The sequence below is a fragment of the Cavia porcellus genome, unplaced genomic scaffold, assembly GCF_034190915.1.
Source record: "Cavia porcellus strain 051 isolate PalLab524CR breed Dunkin Hartley unplaced genomic scaffold, mCavPor4.1 scaffold_27, whole genome shotgun sequence".
Taxonomy (NCBI): domain Eukaryota; kingdom Metazoa; phylum Chordata; class Mammalia; order Rodentia; family Caviidae; genus Cavia; species Cavia porcellus.
Window position 1 is genome coordinate 22722522 of NW_026947510.1, and position 26323 is coordinate 22748844.

The following is a 26323-nucleotide window of genomic DNA, read 5'->3' on the forward strand; positions in this document are numbered from 1 at the left end:
TCACAGTTTCTCTTATATGAAAAACTCAAAATAGATATACAAGAGGAAAAAAGAACATAGATAAATGGAAAGAAATGAGTTCAAATAATTCCCCAAATTAGCGATTCCACTCTTAATTGGTTTCATTTTTACTCCTAGTTTCTCTTAGTTCATTCAAAACAAAAGTTTTGTGGTATTATTTGTTTGTTTGTTTCTTCTTTATAATGAAGACTCTTTTTTGTCTTGTGCTTTGAGTATTTGAAGGTAGTAATATGGTGTGTTAACTATTCTTATTTTGTTACAAAATTTTATTTCTTCATAAAGTTAAAAACTAATGCATTCAAAATGGATCAATGGATCAAAGATTACAAAAAATCTGAAACTGCACCTACAAAAAGGAAACAGGAGAAACACTTGAAGTTACAGGCACAGACAAAGATTTCCTGAATAGGACTCGAACAGCACAGGAAATACTAGCAAGAATTAACAAATGAGGCCAGGGGTTTAGCTCGGCGGCACAAGCACCTGCCTGGTAAGCGCAAGGTTGTGAATTCAATCCCAAGTACCAAAAAACAAAAACAAATGGCACTACGTACAAATGGCTTCTGTACAGCAAAGAAATAATCAACAAGAATGAAAGAGGGGCTGGGGACACAGTTCAGCGCCACAGCACCTGCCTGGCAAGTGTGAGGTTCTGAGTTCAGTTCCCAGTCACCTACCCCACCCCCAAAGAAAGAATGAAGAGAGGGCCCACAAAAATTGGAGAAAACTTCCCGGCTACTCTTCAGACATAAGATTTGTATCTGGAATAAATAAAGAACTGAAAAATCTTAACACCAAAAACCAAACTTCTGGGGCCAGGGATTTAGCTTAGCAGCATAAGCACCTGCCTTGCAAGTACATGGTTGTGAGTTCGATCCCCAATACAAAAAAAAAAAAAAAAAAAACCCTTCCCACTAAATACAATTAGCAAATGAACTGAACAAGCACTTCACAGAAGTAAAAATAGCTGATACGTATTTGAAAATATATTCAACATCTTTAGCCATCAGAAAAATGCAGCTCAAAACTACACTGAGTTTCCATTTCACCACAGTTAGAATGGCTGTCATTGACAATTCAGAAAGCAGTGAATGTTGGTGAATAAGCAAGTGAAAAAGGGAAAGTAACAGGACAGCCCCTGTGGAAATCAGTACAGTGTTTCCTCAAAACACTGAAAACAGAGGTACTGTTTGATCTAGCTATTACCACTCTCGGTATATGCCCAAAGGGATCAAAGTCAACCTACTGTAAATATACCTATATCTATGTTTACTGTAATATAATTAACAACAGCCAAAATACAGACCCAGCCTAGGTATGAATTGATGGATGAATAGATAAAGAAAATGTAGTACTTATGCACAATGGAGTATTATTTAGCCATAAAGAATACCAAAATTACATCACTGACAAGAAAATGGATGGTACAATTCATCACAGTAAGTGATTGAAGTCATACTCAAAGTATCATGTGTTTCCCCAACATATAGAATCTTTGTGGAGAATTACATGAAAGAATAATGAAAACTATTATATTATTTAGACAAGGGGATCGGATCAAGGGGAATGAAATACAATGGAGGGTATATAACCAAAAACTATTACATGGATATATGAAAATATCACACTGAAACCAACATTTTATAAAATTAACGTCACTAATAAAATACATTTAGAAGACCTCTGCATAAGCTCTGGATAAAGTTTTTTATTTCCTCCTCCAATACAATCAATCTATAGATTATGACATTTTAATGAAAGGGGAAAAGCCACTGATGTAACAAAATAGCCTAAACGTTAAATCTTCTCTGATCCCCAGCCAGGCAATCAATACTTATCTTTGTACTACCATAGATATATGAGTATTTTTGCATCTGTTGTGCTCTTCTACAATTATTGGCTTAAATGCCTTTTTTCTAATAAAAGAGCTGCAAAGTTACGGCTCATGGGCTAACACTGGCCCACTGCCTGATAACTGCTTACAAATTAAGAACATGTTTTACATGGTCAAATAGCTGGGGAGGGGGAAATCAAAAGAGGGGTAATGTTTTGCAACACATTAAAATTTTATGAAATACAAATTTCACTGCCTTAAATAAAACTTCATTGGAATATAGCCAGGCTTATTCATTTACATATTGTCTACAGCTGTTTTTGCACTACAATGACAAAACTGAATAATTGCAACATACCACATGGCCTGCAAATCCTAAAATACTGACAATCTGGAAATATCTAGAAAAAGTTTGTTGACCCCTGTTCTAACAGAATGAGCTCTGGGTGTTAGGAAAAAAAAACTATCCTTTCTTAGTATATGCCTGGTATCTAATGAAGTAACTTAATAACTGGTTGTTATATGACTAAACTATTACTAAACTAATATTATTAATGATTAAACTACTTCTATAAGAGGGGAAAACCTATTTTGATCTTTTGGTAATTTACAACTAATAAATATAAAATGTGAATAATTTTGATTGACCCTGATCTTGACCTGATACATATAACCAATAGCAATTACCTAGAATCAAACAGCTTGATATGCCCTATTTAGCTGAATCATCAAAAATAATTTTGGCAACTTAACCCTAATTTGCCAAACTCTAATATGTGTTATACTCTAATATGTGTTCTAGTCTATAACTGAGTTTCTAAAAACACAGTGAACAGCTGAGTTCTTGTATGTTTATAAAACTATATATAATAATAGCATACTCTAAAATATTAACTCTCTAAAGAAATTCTTTGGGGACCAGGGATATAGCTCAGTGGCATAGGACTTGCCTGGCAAATGTGAGGTCCTGAGGCCAATTCCCAGTACAAAAAAAGAAAAAAGAGAAGAAAAGAAATTCTTCTTCAGAAATAAGTTAAACTGAAGCTATGCAAATACAGGGCAACCAAAGGAAACTAGGTTGAATAGTAAAAACAAGAAGAAAAAAAGGAAAACAAAAAGGAGCTAAAAATCTTTTTTTCAACCTCTTAAGTTTAAATCATGCTGTATGACTTCTATGATGTTTAAGCTTTTGTCTAAAAATATTTAACAGTGGTTGTCTTGGCTTTATTGAAGGGAGGTGCTGAACCCAGAGACTTGTGCATGCTAAACAGATAACCTACTAACCAGATAATCTACATCTTGCAACCCCACCTTGTGCCTTTTTGAAAGACCATTTTAAAAATACTCTTTAGCATGAATCCAAATACATATCCCCCATCGCTGTATCAAAAGGAAAAAATCTTAATCTATGAAGTGTAAAAAGCATAAAACGTAAATAACAGAAAGTATAATAAATTTATAGGTAGATAAAACATTATTACTCTCAAAATTTACATTCAATAGTGGCATTAGACTAGTATTTTATCTTTATGCAGCACCTTTTGCAGGAGTTTGGCATCATTCGCTAACATTCTCAAATATTCAGATGTTCACCCTCAAGTTTTACCTGTGTGTTCTTGGTCTCTGATTTAAAGAAGCTGTCCTGCCTGGACTATGCTGACTTCCAAGTCTTGCAGGACTGGTCATATAATCATTAGGAACTGTTGGGGGTTTAACAGGCTCCAGGGTTTTATAAGGAGTATTTCGCCTGAAAAAGAACAACAGAGAAAAGGGTAATGAATAAGAAAGATAACATAGTATTTCTCCCCACACACACAAATGTGTGGTCCTTTTGCGATTACTAAACTTTTATTTTACTATGATTTATAATTTTTTAAAAGATTTTTAATTGAAATAAATGAAGTTTGTTACATAAAAACTAAAATGTGCTACCTCTTCTTAGGAAAAATATAAGAGAGGATAATTGAAAAATTCTAACCTTCTAAAAATGATAATTATAATTTTTTGATGTTCAATAATATAGAACTTTGAAATATACTTTATTCCCAGTTCATTCACCCATAAGTCACTGTCCTTTACATGGGAAGCTAAATATCTTCTTTGCAACTTATTTCTACTTCAATATGGAAATATACAGAGAAATATATTCTGATTCTAGAAGTAACGTCACTAATTTCTCAACATGTGATTTTTACTTTCCTGTATAATAACGTATCTTCTTTTCAGAGGTAGGAGTTTATAAAGATAAAATGAAAACTAAAATCCTCTGAAAAAATTGATTGCTGAAATCAACTTTCCCCAAAACAAAAAATCTCTAGTTTTTATGTTAAATGAGTAATTATTCAGAAAAGTCTTGGCAAGCATTCAATACATTTAAAATTATGAGAACAAGGAAGGAGGAAGCCACCAGTACCTTTCCTATTTCTCCAATTGGCCTTCTCATAAAGCTATTCTAGTACAAAGAGAGCCTAACATTACCAACCGATGCATAGTTACAAGTATGTGCTACTTAACAGAAGAGAGAGAAAAGCTGCAGAATACTAACCAAACTATACAAAGTAGACAAGTCATCCAAAGTTCTGTAGTATAAACATTGCTAAATACGGGGAAAGTCACCCTACACATGTGGAAGACCCTCAATCATTGTTCTACTTAAAATAACTTCAAGTCAGATTTATATTTCACACATACACACACAGCCAGGCATGATGGTGCAAACCTGTCATCCCTATGCTCAGAGCAGAGAGGCAGATATTCATCGAATCATCACAAATTCAAGGCCAGCCTGGGCCACACAGTGAGTTCAAGGCCAGCCTGAACTGAATAGCAAGATCTTGCCTCAAAGAAGAGAGAAAAGAGTTTAAAAAAAAGACAAAGAAATAAGTGATGCCCATTTACAAGGATAAAAAAAGAACTTTTCTTATACAGATGTGTACAGAGACTACTACAAGTAGATTCATCTTGGATTCTGCTCAGGAAAATAAAAACCAAAGTGTATTTGTAAAAGGTAATACCATGGGCTGGGGATATAGCTCAAGGCACAAGCACCTGCCTGGCAAGCGCAAGGTTGAGAATTCAATCCCTGTTATTAAAAAAAAAAGTAGTATCACACAGCACGGGTCTCAGGACAGGATCCATATACTTACTAAAGTCACAGAGATTTCTTTTATTACAGGAATTCTTACCCCAATGTTCCCCGGCCTGACATGGGAGGGCTTGGTGGTTTCTGAGTAGGAGGATTTGTTCTCGACAGTGTGCCAGTTCTTGCAGGCTGGTTATTTCCATGCTAAAATGTGGAAAGAAAAGCTTGTATTTTTATATCAAATTGTTCTCTTGGTGTTTCAACATCATGTATTATTTTTTTAATATCAGAATGTGAAGTAAGGATTCCCAGACAGTTTTAGTAGGATATAAACATTTATAAGACAAACTGCATTTTAAAATGTGAAACAGCCACCTGCCCTCAGATTTTTCCTGTTACACTGTGCCATTCTTATCAATTTATAACAAAATACAAGTATGATTATTGGATTTTACACTTTATTTTATTGTAAATATATTCACTGAGATCAAACATTTTTGCACCTGAATATTAAGTTTCTGAGATAAATACAAAAGCTATAGATTTTACTGTTAATTTGGTAAAGTGCCCATTTGAAAAAGTCATCTTTATCTTGACAATTCAGTAACAAGGTGACATGTGAAGTCTGGGAAACCTCCTAATTGTTAAGTCAAAGAAAGCAAGGCAACTATCAAAAAATGAGCAAAGCAATAAATGTTAGCAAAATTAATGTTCCTATATAAATGCAAACGTCAATGTATTTTTCACATATCAACACAGCCAAGCTAAATGTTGCTGATTTGAAGTGCTGAGTATATTTTATATAAATCCTACAGGGAAAAGCAGACAGACATAAAAAGGGTTTTCAAATTTTAGTGCCTCTGCAGCCTCTCTCAATATAGAGGAAATACAGTTGATCAAATAAGTAATGTCTCTTACCTTGGCTTTTAGCCACTTTATGTTGGCAAAAGAAGAAGAAGAAGAACAAGAAGAAGAAGAAGGGGGAAATTAATTCTAGGTAAGTTGTATTGAATAGGACAGGTTTATATTTACAGTTATTCAATTCATTAATAAGCTTTTATTCAGTCACACTTCAAGTATTTTGAAAAGAAAAATATACCCGTAAGCGTTAGGAAATATTCCTGTGTCTCACAGTTTTAAAAGAAACATGCATAATAAAACCACCATCTACTTATGTCAATCTCATGCATGTACAGTAATTTCTTAGTAATTTTATACTATAATGTAATCTGAGTTACAGATGATTCTATACACACACACACACACACACACACTCACTCCCACCCCTATCTTGCTTAAACATAGTTACACAATACATGTAAAAGTTATTTAACACATCAGTACACAAACCCTAAGACATTTTTATTAGGTAAGTTCCAGCTATAACTATTCATTACTTGAATGATAGCACACTAATACAAAAGACAATACACTTCAAATGTTAAAATCCGAAGGAACAGGGTGCTTTCAAATTCACAAAAGGACCTAAGCATTACAGTATTTAAAAGTGAAATCATCACCTATGGTATAAGCTAAACAGGGTCTGGAAAATACTCTCATTTCTAGTTTATGAATCCAAATCCTGAGTAGATCATCACTAGCAGAGATTATATAGGTTACTTCAGTTCCAAGTTATCTTGTGAAAAAGTTTAGTCAAAACTCAAAATTAAAGAATTTTGAGGGGTAAGTGAGATGGTACATGACTGTATCAGTACTTCAGAGGCCGAGACAGGAGTATGGCATATTCAAGGCCAGCCTGAGTTAACTACACATCGAGTTTGAGGGTTTCCTGAACTTAGTGAGTTCCTGCCTCAGAAACAAAACAAAAGCAACTACAGAAAAAGTTCTTTGATCCCAAAGTCTAGCTTCTATGAAAGATGACTAGCCCATGTACATGAAAATATGTACATAGTCCTTATCTAAAGCATCATTGCATGCTTATTTGCCACTGAGAAAAAATATTTTCAGTAGGGCGTAGTTGCACATGCCTGTAATTCTAGTACTCTACGAGGCTGAGGCAAGAAGACTGCCAAACATGATATGGCCAGCATGGGCAACTTAGGGAGACCATGTTCAACAGAAAGAAAGGAGGGGAAGGAGGGAAAGGAAAGATGGCAAGAAGAAAGAGAGGGAGGGAGTGAAGGAGGGCCAGAGGGGAGGATGAAGGAAAAAAATATAAAGAGGAAAGAAAAAGAAAATCTTTAGTTTCTAGAGTGTTAATTTTTATGACCCAAGTTTTCTACATCTGCCATTCTCACTAAACAGCTACCATTTTTCAAATGACCATAAAGACAATATTAAAGGAAATCATTCAACAGTGGGATTTGCTTTCTCATGGATACATCTTACAGAAACTGCACCAGAAACATGACATTCTTTAATGTTTACTAAAATACTTGTTCATTTTAATCTGGAAACTTGCTCAGCCACTTCATTTTAACATGGATTTGTGAATCAGATCCCTGACAATGAGACATTATATATCTTACTATATGTATCAAAATGTATGAATACACTCATGTATATCTTGTATTGCACATGAACCACAATAAATATATCCTAAAATAACTTTAAAAAAAATCAAAACATGCTCACAAATCTTCCCTCACATGTTTCAAGTAAACAAGTAAATTTCCCCCCCTCAAAAAATTAGTATTTGTGTATAAATACGTCTCAAATGAAATAATAAAAGGAGACCTGGATTGGGAATGAAGCCTAGTGGAACTCTGCCACTATGAAATTATGTAACCTTTAACCTGTGCGTTAAGTGTGTTTACGTGTGTAGATAAGGTGAGATTGGGAAGAGTTGTAGGAAATACTATCAATACCTAACAGCTGAAAATACTGTAACTGTGAGCAACTTACAACAGTGTAGATTAAATGTGTATGGAAAATGGGCACAGTGTCACATGCCTGTAATCCCAATATGCAAGAGGCTGAGGCAGAAGGACTGCCACAAGTTTAAGGCTAGCCTGGGCAACACGGTTTGACTTCAGTCAGTCTGAACTACCTAATCAAGAAAAACAAAAATAAATTCTAAAAAATATGGGAAGTGGGGTTATTTTCCATTTCCTTAAGATCTCACTTCATTTTCTTAAAATTTACAGTTATGGATGAGTTAATTTTAACATTTGGGTTGGAAGCTTAGAAACAATAATTCGTTTTGGTTCTTCTCTATTTTTCTATCCCTAGGTACAAAACACCTTTATACCAGAGATACTAAATGTCTATAAGGCCAATTCTTTCTTTGGAATAACTGATTAGCACACTCACCAGCTGAATAAAATTAAAACTTTTCAAATAACATCTTTATGTAAAACACCATAAAGCTTCAGTGTCTGCACTATAAAAAAAAATTTATTGGGAGGTAAATTAGACTGCGATAGCTAGATTTCTACTAATCCTGTATTTCTGCTAAAATCCAATTTAGAGTAAGTTAACCAGAACTACCAACCAACCTCTAGAGGCTACCAATCAAAAGGAGCACGCTGACTCCTGACTTCGCCTGGCTTCCTTGAACTTTCTCTCTTGCCTCACACAGAGGTAAAGTACTGTATCCAATTCATGAATCACTGTCTGCGCAAATAAACTCTACAATCATAATTTGCCTACCAGGACACTTTTTAAATTTCTACTAACTTTATGTGTATCATTTATTCATGGCATAAAATGTATTAACAAAGTAAATACTATTTTTAAAAAATCAAATATATCAAATGTAAGTACCAAGATATTTCTACAAAGATACCAAAATAGATATCACAAAAGGAAATTATGATAGAATGATAGAGTATGAAACCTTAAATATAACACACAGAAGCCATTAAGAATACTAATGTATTTAAATATAACATTTAAATTCATATCATATGAAAAAAAAAAAACTTCAAAACTACGAGTCAAACAATAATTTCAAGTAATACAAAGAAATTATATTTGCCAACACAAGGCAAATTTCTCTAACAGATCAGTAAGAAAGCAACTTTCTAAATACCAAAGTGGGCAAAGGATAAGAAAATACAGCAAAGAATGCCTTCCCAAACTTAGGACATTAATTTTAAAATAAATTTAAACCTTTTCTTCTCACAATACTAGTCCTGGAATTTGTTAGCTATGACTAAATGTCTTAATTTCACAAACCTTAATTTTCCTGTAGAAAAATTTTAGACACTTGTACCAAAGTCATAAAACAAGGTAAACAAAACAGTAAAATAACTTTTGGGGGAAATATCTGTGTGGCTGTGTCTGTGTGTATACATTTTTGCATGGAACAGAAAAAAAATATGGAGTGGCAGGATTTAGCTCAGTGGACTAAGTGCCTGTCTGACAAGTATAAGATAATGAGTTCAAACCCCATTACCACAAAAACAAAAATAAAATAAAATAATCAAACATATACCTTATATAAAAAAAATATGGGCAAATATGCCACATTTCAGGTTCTAAAACATACTGTTCTCACAGACCACCCATTCTCCTACCTTTACCCAAAAATATATTTTAAAATGGTTCAGCAATGTGAATATACTTAATGTCACAGGCTGGTACACTTAAAAAGTTAATGATAAATTTTTGTTATGATTATCTTACTATAAAAACCATTTTCAAAAAATTTAAAAGTCCATGTCTTATATATGTGTATTATTATTAAAAGCAAATGATCGATTATACAGTTTTGACATATATTATACTGTGTTTACACTTTCTACCTATACATATATAATGACAGATTTTCTCACACAAAACTTCCTTTTAAAATTTGTAATCATGTAATAGCCTGTTAAGTACTCTATTTTAAACTATTAATCACAATTCTTAGTGGAGGAATGAGGTAATGGAGAATCTCTAAAACAATAGCAGACTTTAAATATACATGTATCATTTAATAACAAAAACCAAGACAAAGTAAAACAAGTGTGTATGAGTATTTAATCCCCAAACTGTAAATAATGCAAAAAGAAGTTAGTTTTTCCTTTTCAAAATTCAAACCGGATAGATGAATCTAGTCAAAAATAAATTACACTTAAATTTAAGCTTTTATACAACCCTAGATAAAAACACAAGAAATAAGAAGTAGCCTCTTCTATACCTAGGAAGTATTGCAACTTTACATGTAACTCTCAAGCACAAAAGTGAAGGGGAGACTCTGAAAGTATACAGAAAAGTAAAAAAAAAAAAAGGTCAACATTGTTCATGCTCATCTTCTCCAACCAAGAATCCCAGAAAATTTAGAATGTCAAAATCTAAAAACAGCACTCATTAGATCAACCAGCTAGGAAAACTTTGAACTTCCAGCTGGCTCTTCAAAAAAAAAATTATTATAACTTGCAATCAAGAAAAGAAACAAGATCAAGTAATTTTCTAGGAAAGAAATTCCATTTCAAAAAAAATAGTTTAGCTTGAGCAAAGATGGCTTAAGAATTTCTGTCCTTCTAGATGCCTGCAAAGTAACACATAAATATCAGAGAAGTGACAGACTACAGTATCCTTCAATATCAGTTCATTGTGCCATGCTGAGTCATGGGCAACAAATACTCTGTCTTCTAAAGTCACGTGTGACTTTTTCTGTTTTTGTTAGAGGGGCAAGGGAGTACACCGGGGGAAAAAATGCATATGATTTTTATTTTTTCACAAGTTGCTGGAATTATATCCACATACACACAGATATACAAATATGAACACACACTAGGAATAAGGAAGAATACAATTTATTTTTAAAACCAATTTTAGAAAGCATGTAATTGTGAAGTATTCAGTGCATAAGGCATTTATAGTACAAATTTGTAACAGTCTAGAATTCAAACAGTATATTTAATGAGTAATTTTTTCAAATTTTAATGTCTTCTTTTATATAACTGACTCCAAAGGTAAAACTCCATGCAAAGCTTACTAAAATACATATTAGATATTGCATGAAAACTTTTTTTGCTAGTTACTAGCTGAAGAGAATTATCAACTGAGAAAATTATCTCTATGACCCTATTTCCTACCCAAAATGTTTACTCAATATGCCAATTAAAGTTAATATAATATAAAATACTTACCTTGACACCATGGCCCACATCATCCAGAACTGTGTAGTCAATAGGTTTCCGAATATACCTTACAGGGCGCTCCATATTTGCAGGTGCAATTATTTTGTGAGTTCTTGATGTGTTCTTATTTGTTGTCAAAATACCAATTTCTCTTCGAGCCACTTTCTCTTTATGAATATCCACAGTCTGTATTTTAAATATGAGGAAAACCAGAAAATATTATTTGGTGTAATAAATAGTATGAAGGATGACCATATATAATATAAGCTAGACCAGTGGTGGGGAACCTATGACATGTGTGCTGCGGCAGGCCATTTGTATAAGTGAAAGCTCTAACAGGTTTGCCATCAACTGGGCTAGACCATGAGACTGTACTGCTTGCCAGCAAGTATGTATCTTTCCCTTCAAACTTAAGCAAATTAATTTTCTCAAAGTTCAAAGCAGGGAAGACTAAAAAGGTCATCAAAAACACCAAACCTATTGATTTGATTCTAAAACAACTGTTGGGTAAGCAGTATGCTTCTGACAAACCCTGAATATGTGGAAAGAGAGAGGAGTCTTGCTCTGAGAAGCTTGTACTTCATTTACTGAAAGAAAATCGGTAATTACAACAAAGTGAAGTAAGTGCTACCATGTCACATGCACAGATATTAGAAATTACTATGAAGGTGTCCAGAGCAGATTCACTTAAAAGCCTTCAAAAGACATAGGTTTACAAGATACACATGAAACAGATAAATGTATAAATTATTAAAGGCAGAAAGGAACTCATAGCGCAAAGAACTAAGAGGAAAAAATGCTAAGAGCAAAGGTTGTAACTGTCAGCAAGCAGCCTACACATCTGTCTGATACAGCTTACCTAGTAATGGCCTCCAAAGTTTGTTTTAAAAAAATGTATTTTTGAGTGGCTAGGTGTGTGGCTAAGTGGTAGAACACTTGCTCAGCATATGTGAAGACCTGAGTTCTATCCCCTGGACTGCAAGGTAACAATAAAGATGATGATGACTGACTGACGGAAGATGATAAATTTTAAATTATTTTTAACTTAATCAACAATATTTAAAATCTAGATAGCACAGTCATCATATGAGAAACAATCTGGGAAGGGAAACAGGGTAGGGAAGACGGGAAAAGAAAAAAATGGAAACAAAGTTATTGTAAATAAGGAAGGAATAGGAGTTGAAGGGGGGGAGAATCAAGAAGGTGTCCCTATGATGAATGTGATCATTATATATATCAAAATCACACTGATAAAAAGATAAAATTATACCAATAAAAAAAATCAATAAAGTCAATTAAATGTTTAAAGCAGATGCCCAAAAAAATAAGAGTATGGCAGATTTTTAAGAAAGAAATAATCACACAACTGCTAAACAATTGAAATTCTGTCCTACTAATAATGGGGAAGCAAATGTATACATGATATTTACTTTTTTTTTTCGTTCCAGAAACCAGACGTAGTAGAGCCTTGTACTTGCCAGCCTGCCAGGCAGGTGCTATATAGCTGAGTTATATCACCAGGCCATAGTTGTACTTTTAAAAAATGCCTCTGACAAATGATGAGGAATGAAAGAACAAGACTATAAGAAATGAAACCAGTTAGAGGCAGAACTGGCAAACTAGGTGAGAACAGAAGAGAACTCTAAACTGAACCAAAGCAGGAAAAAGAAAATAAAGGATTGTGAGGGGAGACCAGCTTTAATGCTACACATGAAACAAATCTATTAAGATTCTAATTGGGTTAGGCACATGCTTAACATGCAACAAGGCCCTGGACTGATGCCTAGGACCACCTCCCAAAAAACTCTCTTTTATCAACAGAATTTTTAATTAATGAGGGAAGAACGTGTAATCAAAAATACTATCCAAATGCCAAAACAAGGTAAGAAGGAAGCACCTCTCCACAGATTTCTAGCACTTCTATACATCTTTTTTAGTTTATTAGTACATGTGTACAGTATATGTTTACATTCCTTGTGGGAAGTTGGTACATTTATACAACACATCTTAATTCCTTTTTTCATCTCTTCCCTCCCCTCCCCTTCCACTCATCACTTGACCCCCACCCCTTTTTTTTTACATTTGCAGCACATAATGTTACTTTATGACCCCTTTCCCTTCCTTTTTTTATTTTTTTGCATGTTTGTAGCACATAATGTTACTTTATGGAGTTGATACATGTATATAACATATCCCAATTTCTTTTTTTATCCCTTCTCTCCTTAACCCACCTCTCACCTCTTGACCCCGTTTCGCTCTTAAAAAGATCTCCCTACTTCTTTTTATCTTTTATTTTGTTCTTTATTTTTATCTGGGTTAAATAAAAGAAACTGCAATATTCACACTTGTGTATCTGATTGACCTCAATTAACATTATAGTCTCAAGATGCATCCATTTCCCTACAAATGACTCAAGTCTATCCCATATACCTTGTAGGGAAGTGCACTAATTCTTTTCTTCTGAAAGTTTACACAATAAGGACAACTTTAAAAAACAATGTCTCCTTCAAAAACAAAACGTTTATTTACTGTCCAATATAATAAAGATAATGTAAGCCTCCAGAGCAAAGATCAGAAAGGTTTCCTGCCCATTACAAAAGATCTTGTCCTTCCCTAAAACAGGGAGTACAACTGTGCATGCAGGCATCTCTGGGCACTCTGTAATACTCTAGGGAAACAGGCACTCATTTACCTGGCACAGATGTTGGCACTCTGCCTACTGTAAGTGCCATGAGTAACAGATCATGTCCTTTGTCTCTGACCCAAGACTTTCATGTCCTCCTACAGAATCCATGAAATTGTAGCAGCTTAGTCTTTTAGTTAATTTGGGTAAAATCGCAGATCTTTTATCATTTTTGACAGTTTTGGCAATGAAGATGGAATACTGACAAAGTTTTCTAGCAATGGAAGAAAAAGGTTAGTTAATAGGAATAGGAAAAAGTCCATGAGAGCAATAAGTGAATGGTCCTCTATTTTTATTGCCCGTTAATGAGGTTCCATGAAGAGATCATTTCAGGCTAGGTATCAGGAAATAGGCAGATTTAAAGAAACAGCCTGCATGATAGCCTGGTTATTGCCAACTCTTCTCCAGACGGATGAACTTCCTCCTCAAACTTAAGGCTTAGCAGGTCTGTCTCATGAACAACTAGAACTAAGATATCTGGTGCACAGAGGGAAGCACATAAGGTTCAGTCCCTTTTCAGACAGCAGTTCCGGAAATCCGCATCTACACAGAGTACGAAAAGGAGAAAAGATGCAGCTACTGTGGGCAGAACCAGGCAAGTCTTTAGCTAGTTCGCTTGGAAGATGAGACGGGGGAGACACATGAAGTTTGTTTCTTCCTGCTCAGCACCTTCTGCCAGTCTATCTGGTCAGTATTCTATCCTCAGAACACAACAGTAAAGGAACTCAGCAGGGTTCAGCAGGGCCTTGTGTGCTGTGGGAAAGCACTGGCCCTCTAGCAGAAGCTTCCCTAATACAAACCCCCCTTGCATGGACCAACTATGGATTCTTACTGTTAGAGATTTAGATTAAAATGTTGATGAAAGTGATTCACTTCACAATGAAAAACTAACTCAAAAAATCTAGAAAATTCCTGTCAGCTCTCCATAGCCCTAGTGCTGAAATTCATTCACTGAAGGGATATAAAGCAGGTACAGTGGTACATATCTGTAATCCCAGCATTTGGGAGGCCAAGGCCAGAGAATGTTAAGTTCAAGGCCAGCCTAGGGAACTTGGAGAGACCCAGTCTCAAAATAAAAAATAAAAAGTTGCTAAGTGAGGTGGTACAGGTCATAGGACTTTAGGAGGCCAAGGCTGGAAAGCAAGTTCAAGCCCAGCCTGGACAATTTATGGATTTAGCAAAATTTAAGACTGGGGATAGAGATCAGTTTGAAGGTTTGTTCGCTCCTCCCCCTGCCAATTCCCCAATCACACACTGAGGATTAAACCCAGGGTTTTGTTTATACAACTCTCTCTCCAGTCCCCCTTTTTTTGGTGGGGGTGGGAGTGGGGAGGGTATGCTGGGAATTGACTCCAGGCTAGTCTCTTCCTCGCCAAAGGCCACGGGTTACCATTATCAGTAGTGCTTCAGTGTTTTTGACACTAAAAAGGTCCAATATTTTTATTCAACTCTCCAACTCTAGCAATGCTACTATGTTCCTTGACTTTTTACCTTCCATATCATTTGCAATCTGACAATGCTGTGCTTTTCTCAATCACAAGTCACCCAACAATAGGTTCTTAGTCAAAGTATCTGAGGGCCTTCCACATTCTCTATCACACACAAGCATCTTTCACCGCAAAGTGCCAGAAGTCTCAAAAACCAACTCCAAAGAAAATAAAAACGTAATTTTAAAATGCGCAAAGGAGAGGTGGGGATGCAGCCTGATGTTTAAATAAGAGCTTAAAAGCACAAGACCCTGGGGTGGATCCTCAGCAACACAAGAAAAGTGCTGGGCAAAAGACTCAAATGTTTCTCCAAAGAAAATGGCAAAAATTAATGACTGCTTGGCTAAACATACTGCTCAGCAAGTTCCTCTGTGGTGACCCACGTGAACCAACATGGGAAATATAAAAGGGTCTCTATAAGTTTAATTAAAATGTCCTCATCTCTCCTGCTGCTAACTGATTCAGGCAAAGATCCAGCTACGAGTCAGGAATGACCAGAAAAAAGGTAAAGTCAGCTACTGGAATAAGATGCACTGACTTTACGGCAGCAGAAAAATACAAGAATCCTAGAAACTGTAGGAAAACACTTTAGACGTTAGAAATTAAGAGAAAAAAGAGGGACATCAGTGATCAGTCTTTTAGAATCACTCATAGAGCCTTCATCATAGAAGAAAATTCACTAGCACAGCACCCTTAAAACTACCCCACAAGTGTTTTAAATTTAACTGCAGGAGGCTCTGCCCACACCCTGCCCAACACCTCTGATCATCATTCTTAACCTCACAGAAAAGTGCCTTAGAAACAGCACAGGCTAGCCCAAGCTCCTCCATCTCCCTCACAAAACACCTGCCAAGGACTCCAGGTTTTCCAGTCCCATTCCTACAGTTATCAGTCACACCAAGGGGCAGATGAATGCCACCTGGCTGGTGGCAGATACAAACAGGACAGATTGGACTATCTTCACATTCTCTACAAAAACTAGATTCAATTATACAAACTAAACTAGAAAGCCTAAGGCCAAACAGCCATCTGGCAGGTCACATTAGAAAAACTGCCATCCTATATTCTGTCTTAAGTAGTTTCCACAGGGGATGGAATGGGGGCACCACAATGATAACAGTAAAGCACATATTCTTCAAAGAACTACAGGCCTTACAAAGAATGTACAGCTTTGAGAATACTTGTATACTTAAGATTAACTTGCCTCTTCAAAAAAATACAGTGATTTATAACTTAGGAATCGTGGTAAAAGACTTTGAAAACAGATTGCATACTTCAAGACAACTGTGGTCTCTAAAATGGTTGGAGAGGGTCTCCAAAAGACCAAACTGATGAATTAATTATATGCCCTCTGAAGCAGTTATTCCTACAATGGAAGTCATCCAATTAGGTTTGAAACATGTCCCGATCTTAGCTGAAGCAATCAATGACACATTATGTTGGCCCTAGAGGCATTTAGGTCAGTTTCAACTCTGGCTAGGATTATTTGGGATGACAGAAAACCTTTTGCACCACAATGGATAAGCCCAAATCTGTACAATATAGCCCTACCTGAATGCCTGCAGCCAGATGGAGAGTCAGCTCAAAAACTCAGAGAAAGCCACCTGGCTATCTAAGGCACATTCTAAAGAGGTCAGCATTTGTTCAGCTAACTAGGTTCCAGACCCAGGAGAACATCACTGAAGTCAAGGAGCAGTCTGGCCTCATCCTGCTGCCCTACTGATTGTGTCCTTAATTAAATGTCTTACAAGACAAACAGAATGGCTCTGGTCTGCTGCAGCTGCGGCTATAAAGATTAATTAGTGACCAGAAGCCAAGGCTATATATGGAGAAAGGATGAGTATTGTAGGCAATTATATGTGGACCTGTCATGTTTCAACATATCTTGTGGTAGAGGCAGATTCTCTTAGTTCCATACAATCTTGTGAAATTTGCATAGGAAAAAGCCTTCAAGTGCATATACAATGTATCTTTGTACATATACAGTGTATCTTTGCACAGGGCAAAAGGTAAGCTTTCTTTACTATTGAGCCCAATAAAGATATCATCTCCCTCCAGGGAAAAGATCAGGTAGGCTTACTGCCTAATAGTCTTAATTCCCTAACCTGTAAGTCCTCTCCTATGATAGCTATAAAATATAAAAAGCTACTTTCACTTATGTTATTTTTTAAAATGCCTGACACCTGTACAAACACTCCACCACTGGTCTACAATCCTTAGCTCCAATTTTCCCTTTTCTAAGAGATCCAGTAAAATATTATTAAGAACAAACTTTATCTAAATTCTGCTTGGTGTGGGCCAGGTGTGGTGTTGTATGCCTGTAATTCTAGCATTCAGGCGACTGAGACAGGAAGATCTCTGTGAGTTCATGAATTAGAGGCCTGGGCTACATAAGTATGAAATTCAGTTTAGTAGTCTATAAGTCCACAGAAGAGGAAATAGATAAAAACAACTCTCACTTTTCTTTGTTTCTACCTCTCCTGAACATTCACTGTATTCACAGCAATGTTAAGAATTACAGGTTTAGATATTTTCTTCTATAACATCTCCTTGGCAAACTTATTCACATTCAAGCTTAAATTGCCATTCATACACACAGAAACTTTTCTATCCCTATTAAGTACTATCCTCTGAGATACAGACCTGCAAAAAAACTACGTTCTTAGGATACCTCAATGGTACCTCAAAGTGAATGTGCCCCAAATCAAGCCTACTCAATACTGTTTTCAGCGTTTCCACTTCAGTTTTCTATTAAGTTATACATATCCAATATAGAGCAGTTACTTCATTATCACTAAATCTTGTCACATTTGCATTAAAACTGCAGAATCTGTTTCCAACATTTCTATCCTAAATCACTATCACCTCTCACCTGGGCTATTGTAATTGCCTTTAAAATGGTTCACTTGAATCCAATTTGGACTTTTAAAAAATTTTTTCTCTACAGTATAACCATGTGATTGTTTAAAAAAAAAAGCAAGAAAAAATGAAAATATATAATCTTTCTTGCTTAAATACTATCTGAAAAACATCCACAAGGATGGGGTACTAGTGCACACCTATTATCCTAGCACTTGAGAGTCTGAGGCAGGACTACCACAAATTCAAGGACAGCCTGAGCTACATAGGGAGACCTGATCTCAAAAAAAGCAGAGGGTGGGGGGAGAGCATCCATATGGTCACCAGTCTTTAAGGGAAAAATAAATTGAAAATAGCTCAAACTTTTTTTTCCCTATATTTCTCAAACATCATGAAGTCCACAACTTGATAAAAATTAACTTTTTCGGTGTCCAACTTTGCTAAATCACTGAAGACTCACCCCTCTGGTTTTATTTGTAACCTGTTCTCCCAATTCTGAATTAAAACCATTCAAATCACAACAGGTCCAACAATGCACACCCCTCCTTATGGCAGGGTGAGTACATAAAGTGAGTAGGAGGTGGGGAATAGGTCTGGAAGGAACATCTGTCACAACAGCAGCATACATATGTTCACCGAGTGACAGTTTTTTCTCTGGGACTCTTTCCCATATTTGAAGTGGCTTATTTACTTCTGTCTTTTTCTCTCATTTGTTTTTGGTTTTTGAGACAGAATCTCATTATGCAGTTCAAATGACCTCGTACTCACAATAACCCCAGCTGGCCTCACACTAACAGCAATCTTATATACCTAGTTATAGAAAGCAGAAGTATCAAGTAGAAAAAAAGATAAAAACACTCAAAGACAAATTCTGAAAAATTAAGACCATCCTTGATGAGTCAGCACTTAAGGGAAAAATGACCAAGTCAAAATAGAATATATATATATATATGAGACACATTTGGAAGTAACAGACAAAATAAACATGTATAATAGGAAACATCTGTAAAGGTCTAAGCACATTTTTGAAGATCACCTTATAATTTATAACTCATACAATGCCATCATAAGCTTATGTGTCATATTCCTGTTTATTAGCTAATCATAAAGTGGCAGTAAAATAATTTAACAACTCCTTTATCTATTTCTGAAACTGTGCAATAGTCCACACATTTTTTTTCCAATTTGAAGGAAAGCTTGACATTTAAAAATAATTTTCTGAATTTTATTCATATTTTATATTGTAGTCTCACTGCATACAAAGAAACTTCACTGCAGTGTGCTGGTAATACAGCCAAAGGTTGCAGTAATCTAACACACAGCAAACAAGGCCTCTGAATTTGGGTAATAGAAACAGCATAATCTAGAGCTAATAAAATACAACTAGAAAACTCTTCTGACAGTCAGTATGACAAGTAGAAATGATAGAAACAGTTGTGAGAGACAATAATTGTAATAAAACAAAATAATCATCAAGAGAAATATTCTACACTTGATATAATTTTAAAAATCTGAGTAAAACCTTAAAAATTCCTCTATTCAATTATGTATTTTACTATTACAATTATGTAATAGCTGGGCATGGTGGCATATGCCTGTACCCAGCACCTGGGAGGCTGAGGCAGGGGCATCTCTGTGAGTTCCAGGCCAGCCTGAGCTCATAATGAAACCTTTTATCTCCGAAAGACAAAAGACAGTAAGACCCAGAAGAAAGAAAGAAAGAAAGAAAGAAAGAAAGAAAGAAAGAAAGAAAGAAAGAAAGAAAGAAAAACAAAAACGGAATTAGTGAAATAGTTCAAAAGAGAGCCAGGCATGGTGGCACAGGTCTGTAATACCAGAACTCACAAGGCTGAGGCAGGAAGATCCCTGAGTTTGAGGCCAGCTTTGGCTGCATAAATGAGTTAAAGGCCAGCCTGCACTACTTAGCAAGATCCTGTCAAAAAAAAAAGTTTAAAGGAGACCAGTGATATAGCTCAGAGGCATAAGCACATGCCTGACAAGTGCAAAGTACTGGGTTCAATTCCCAGTACCAAAAAAGAGATCCCACACCCTTCAGAGCCAGGTACAACACACTCCCAACTGCAAACAACATAGCCCTCATTTACTTCCAAGCAACACAGTACTGATGTCAAGTATTCATAAACTGATCTACAACTTCAATGCTCCCCAATAAAAATCACAACAGTTTTGGTTTTTTTTAATCATTTCTGAACATATTCAGAAGGGAAACAAAAAACAATAGTTTTTAAAAAGTTAGAAGGGAGAGGAATAATTTCACTATTGACAAAAAGACAAAATATTCTTATAGTTACATAAATGTACCATTGCAAAAGAAGAACTCAGAACTCACACCCATAAGCAAATTTGGTATCTTACAGATATAGCACAATAGGGAGAAAAAGTATTACTCAAGTAGAGCAATTAGTTCATCATACAGAAAGAAATCTGAAAACAGATCCATCCCTACCTCACGCCTTAGGAAAATACAATACTAGATCTATTAAATGTTAATGCAAATAAATCACATTTATACTTGAAATATTATGCATCAATAAGAATGAGCTACTATAATAACTCATAATGCTGAATTTCTAAAGATCAAGTCATGTAATAATTAATAGCATAAATTCATCTTTAAAACTTCAAGCATAAGAAAAACTAAACAGTAATTGCTTAGGGATACACATATATGAATAAAAAAAATTTAGGGTCAAAGGAAAGATGGGAGAGGCATACAAGCAGAAGACACAGAACTGGACGTTTTCTAATCCTTAGTTTTTTGTGGTGAAATCACCATGTTTATTTTACTCTTACAACATGCTATAACATTTATTCTTTTGACGATATAAAGTTTTATTTTTTAAAAAAACCTTTTAATTGCATGCAAAAATACAAATACAGCACAGAGCAAAGAATGATTGATATTCCCAGATCAGAAGGACAGAGGTAAAAGAGTGCTGTCCTGGTATGCTTAAGGCCTCGGGTTTGATCCTCAGCACAGGGGTGGGTGGGTGGGGGTAGATGGACAATGCAAGCAGAGAAAGGAAAATTCAAACACAGATAAGAACATAAGCAAAGGCAAACAGATATGAAAATACACATGCTCAGAAATTAGGGAAAACAGCTTTAGACATAAATAAAAATGAGTTAAGAGGCGGTAGGGATGCCCGGTACCAAAAAAAAGTTAAAGACAGGTGCTGCTGCACACACCTATGATCCCAACACTTTGGAAGGCTAAGGCAAAAGGATGGCAAATTCCATCTTAGGTGGCAATACCACCTAGGAAACTTAAGAGAAACCCTGTCTCAAACTAAAACAGAGGCTCAGGATATAACAGCATCAAGGCCTTGGGCTCAATCTCCAGTAATAATTGACTGACTGATACATAGATACATACCTAGATAAACAGGTTTTTAACTTAAACACTCTGAGAGGTAGAGGCAGGAAAAACCCAAGTTTGAGCCATAAGAAAAATTTAAAAAGTAGAGAAGGGGACTTGGAATGCAGACAATCCCCAGTACATCAAAAAACATAAAATAAACATTTAAAAATGTAAAATACGACTGGGGATATAGCTTAGTGGCATAAGCGCCTGCCTTGCAAGTGCATGGTCATGAGTTTGATCCCCGGTACCAATTTTTTAAAAAGTAAAATAAATAGTTTAAAAATGGTTGGAGGGCTGGGGATTTAGCTCAACAGCATAGGCGCCTGCCTTGCAAGCGCGTGGTCGTTGAGTTCGTTCCCAACAGAAAAAAAAAAAGTGGCTGGAGATGTAGTTCAATAAGAAGAACCTGGGTACAATCATTAATACTGGCAATATGTTGAACTCTATTTTATTACATTGTGTAGTAAGCAGAAGTTCTAATGGAATGATTAGAATATTCCATCTTATCTAGAGAAGAAAACATTTTCTACAACATATTTCGAAATAAAATGATTAATTTTATAAATAGACAAGATTTCTAAACCTTTTAAGACACAATTATTTTAAACTACTGTACAGAAGTATATATTGATTATGTTTTCTCTCCTTGGTACTTGGGGAGGAGGGTGGCATATAGCTACTTTTAAATATTTTCCAGGAAAAAAACTCTTCCTAATTATCAAAAGACAGAAAGAAAGGCAGGAAAGCAGTATGACACAGCAACAGTATTTAATGTTTGAAGTATTTTCTCTAGTATCATACTAGGACACCTACCATCTTCACAACCCACCACTGCCACAAAAGAGGGCATTAGGGGTTTCAAGCAAAGAATCTTGTATGTAAGTAAAAATACAATAAATGTTTGTGGCGGAGGAGGGACTACAGCATGAAAATCAAAATACTTTTGCCCTAAACAGAAAAAGAACAGGGTAGAAAAAGTGTAAAAGAGTCTTGAAACAAGCTATACAGAGAAACCCTTCAGCCAAGAGACAATCTTTGTCTGTTACTGCTTATTTGGACCAGACTCTGGAAATGGCACTATGCCCAAAATTCTGTGTTACAGAGCTTTGTTAATAAGCTTGAAACGAGGTCCCAATGAACTTCGAAGTTAACTTGATTCAGAATGACCTATATATACACACTATAAAACAGACTTGTTTAGAAAAGATAAGCTGGAAAGTGAGACTATGGCGGGAAATAATATAAAACACTTAAATCGTAATTATTCTAAAATATTTATCCTGTGAAAAATTGGACCTATCACTAACAATTTGGCCCATGCATGATTTTCAGTATCAACCAGTAACATTTTTGTCTTCTACTTACCTATTTAAGGATGTAAGACAAAGTACACAATACTTCCGAAGTAATTAATACTTTATGCAAACATTTCCGTTTGTTTGGCTTTTGTGGTGCCAGGGACTTAACCCATCTGTGCTTGCTAGGAAAGCACGGCACAACTGAGCCATCCCTCCAGACTGCACCTAAAAATATTTGTTCTTATTCAGTGTTAACTACTTCTGATCCAAACTAAGATTTTGTTTTATTTTTTGAGATGGGCTCAGTACCTATTCCAGACTTGCCTTGAATTTAACTAGCCCCCTGCCTCAACCTCCCAATTGCTTGGATTATAAGCATGCAATACCAAGCTCAGCTTCAAACCAAATCTAAATATAAACTTTTAAGAGAATATTAAGTAACAGTTTACCTTCTAAAGAATCTGTACATTGTCCTACTCTTCCTATTTAAAAAAATACACACACACATTTTAAAATCTCTAGAAATGTTAGACAATATAGTCTAGTGATTAGAAATACACACTTAGGAATCACACTGCACAGATATAAAAGTTGACGCTACCATAGATTGACTGTAAATGAGTAAAATAGTATTAGTATATAATAGTATACTCATTACCTCTTGCCCTCAGTTTTCTTACCATACAGATGAGATTTAAAAACATTTACTGATCTCACAATCATTGACTAAATGTGTTAATGTATGGATGGGATTTTCAATAAATGCTACCTTTTATTATTTTCTCTGTTCTACAATCCAAAGATAGCCAATTGATATGCAGAAGCCAGCACCAGAAACACCCACATACAGCAAACCAATTTGTCCTAAGAGAAAAGAGCATTGAGAGGCTCAGAAATTGCAAATAGCAGGTGCTATAGACTACAAAAGAGAGGAAACAAAACCATAATGAGATAATGCTTCACCCCAACAATGTTTATATTTAAAAAATAAGCAAAACAAATGTGTGCATAGATGTGAGAAAACTCCAACCTTAACTCACGGCTAGTAGGAGCATGAAGTTGTACAGCCACTTTTGAAAATAGCTGGCAATTCACCATGTGATTAAACACAAAGTTACCATAAGATACAGCAAATTCTACTCTAGATATATAAATGAAGCATGTGTATCTGAATGTTCACAGCAGCATTCAAAATAAACAAGAAGTAGAAACAATTCAAATGTCTACCATTTGACAAATGGATTAAAAAATAGCCTATCTGTTGCAATAGAACATTTGCCAATAAAAAGAAATGAAGCAGTAATAAAAATAACATCAATGACCCTTATAAAAAAATCAGGCTAAATAAACCAAAAGAAGCCATCAAAAAAGACCATCGATTACATTAGTTTGTTTATATAAAACATCCAGAATAGACAAATTTATGAAGACAAAAGGTAGATTACCAGTTGCTTAGGGCTGGACAGAGAAGGGATACAGAAACTGGGGAGTGACACATAAAGGGTTCTTCTGGGAGAATAAAAGTGTTCTAATACTGATTTTAGTGGCAGACATTTAACTATGAATATACTGAAAATCGATAAACTGTAAGTGGACAGATTCCTTAATATGCTAATTATACCTCACTGACACTTTCTTTGAAAAGAAAGCTTTGTACTAATCTTTTACAGTTTTTTATGCCCATGTCATGTACTCTGATGAGTATTTTAAAAATCTGTAACCTCTTTAAAAGTAACAATATATAACATATTAACTATTGTTATTCTATTATTGTTATAATTTTGCTTTACTTTTTTCCATAAAAATAAAAAAGAACTGCAAATGCAGATTTTCGTCCTTCCTCCTCTACTCATTACGTCAAAGAGGTACTTAGATACCAATGTTTCTACCAGCTTATTTTTGTAACAAAAAAAGATACAATGCATGAGAAAGCTTCAAAGAGGTTAGATTATGAAACAGTAATCAAAATTAACTTCAAAATTTATAAATGATGAAATATTTCTAATTTTATTCTCAAGAGACTCCTTAAGAAGTTGAACCCATAAAACAAGACTAGGAAGCTACAAAGGCAGCAACCAGAGGACTGAAAGGACTTCTTACATGTGAAAAATGTTGCTATCAAAAAGTCACTGATGGGTTCAATATGTAATTTCTCAGAATATACAGCAGGGAAAAAAGGGGGAGATCAAAGGTATGAGAGAAGACATCCAAAGCTTAGAAAAACAATCCAAGGTGTTCAAACATTTGGCTAACAGACAAGGCTTCAATCTATATATACGACAATTAACTTTATCTTTATAAGGTCTTACAAGATAAATGTATGAAATCATATACTGCAAACGTAAACTAAATAATAATCAGAAAAAGTAAAAACCAAAGGTAAAAGCTGCAGAAATAAATGTTAGCTGCACAAAGAACACTGAAGTTTGTAGTCCTTCCCAGTCTGTACCATGTTCTCGGCACACCAGCACTTTCTAAGTGAATGTAAGTCTCACAGAGGAAATTAGAAATTTCTCTACTACAGAAATAGAAGAGCTAGGGTTGGGGATATAGCTCAGTAGCACAGTATCTGCCTGGCAAGGACAACATCCTGAGTTCATTCCTGGTACAAATAAATAAATAGAAGTACATACTTGGTGGAACACTATTTAGCTATAAAAAAGAATGAAATTCTGTTGTTCAATAACATGGATGTTCCATATTATTGAGATCATTAAATTAAGTGAAATAAGCAGGCACAAAAAGATAATTATACATGATCTCACAGAAATTAAGAGCTAAATGGTAGTTACCACAGGATAGGAAGAGAGATGGGGCAGGAGGGAGAAGAAAGGTTGATGAAGGGGTAGAAAGTTGTTAGAAGTAAGAACCTTCAGTGTGCTACTAAACAGTGGCATGACCATAGATAATGATAATGTACAGTACACTTCTTTTTTTAATTTTAAAGAAAAAAAAACAAAACAGTAAAAGAGTACGAGTAATACAGAATTTCAAAAAAATTTTAAAAAAATAAACAGTAAGACATCACTGGTTAATAGATTACATATTGTCATCTTAGAAACAGTTGTTCAAGTTACAAAATTAAAGCATACAAATTGGACATTCAAACAGTGAGACTGCAAACAGTTGTGTTCAATGATCCAACAAAAACTTAGTAATATGGTCATCTTTCTTACACACCTAAACACACTTGCAGTTGTATGCTTTAGAGCACTTTCTTTCCCTCTCTTTTTTACAATAAAATGTACAGTACATTTCGAAAAGCTAGAAGTAATATTTTAAATATTTTCAAAAGAGAGAAATGATAAATGTTGGAAACAGATTATTTACCTTAATTTGAATAACATGCAATATATGTAGATATTAAAATATCACAGAATGCTTCATGAATACATATAATTTTTATGTTTTTATCTCTCAGTTAAAATTATTTTTAATTTTTCAACAGGGAACAGGAAAAAAATGAAACAGGCTAGCATAAAAGAGATTAACACTATATACTGAAAACTGAAGGTAGAGGTGCCTTGCTCGCTCCAGCAATTGTTAATCTCTGTGACATAATGTTTCTACCTAAGCATTTTAATGTTTTTCTTAAACATAAGGGACCAGGGAGAGCAGCACAGCACCTGCCTAGCAAGC

General features: G+C 35.1%; 1 protein-coding gene across 8 annotated transcripts in view; it reads right to left on the bottom strand.

The window, feature by feature from the left end:
• The window catches only part of Abi1 (abl interactor 1), a 122424-nt gene that overhangs the window by 16126 nt on the left and 79975 nt on the right, over positions 1 to 26323 (bottom strand). For 5 of the 8 annotated variants that reach the window (XM_063238050.1, XM_063238051.1, XM_063238048.1 and 2 more), the window contains exons 3-6: positions 10982 to 11158; positions 5856 to 5870; positions 5041 to 5141; positions 3462 to 3602 (exon numbers count right to left, since the gene is read on the bottom strand). In XM_063238050.1, coding sequence (XP_063094120.1) covers positions 3462 to 3602; positions 5041 to 5141; positions 5856 to 5870; positions 10982 to 11158 — 434 coding nt within the window. The remainder of the gene's footprint in view (positions 1 to 3461; positions 3603 to 5040; positions 5142 to 5855; positions 5871 to 10981; positions 11159 to 26323) is intronic. The other 3 variants (XM_063238049.1, XM_063238045.1, XM_063238047.1) reach the window with 1 other exon arrangement.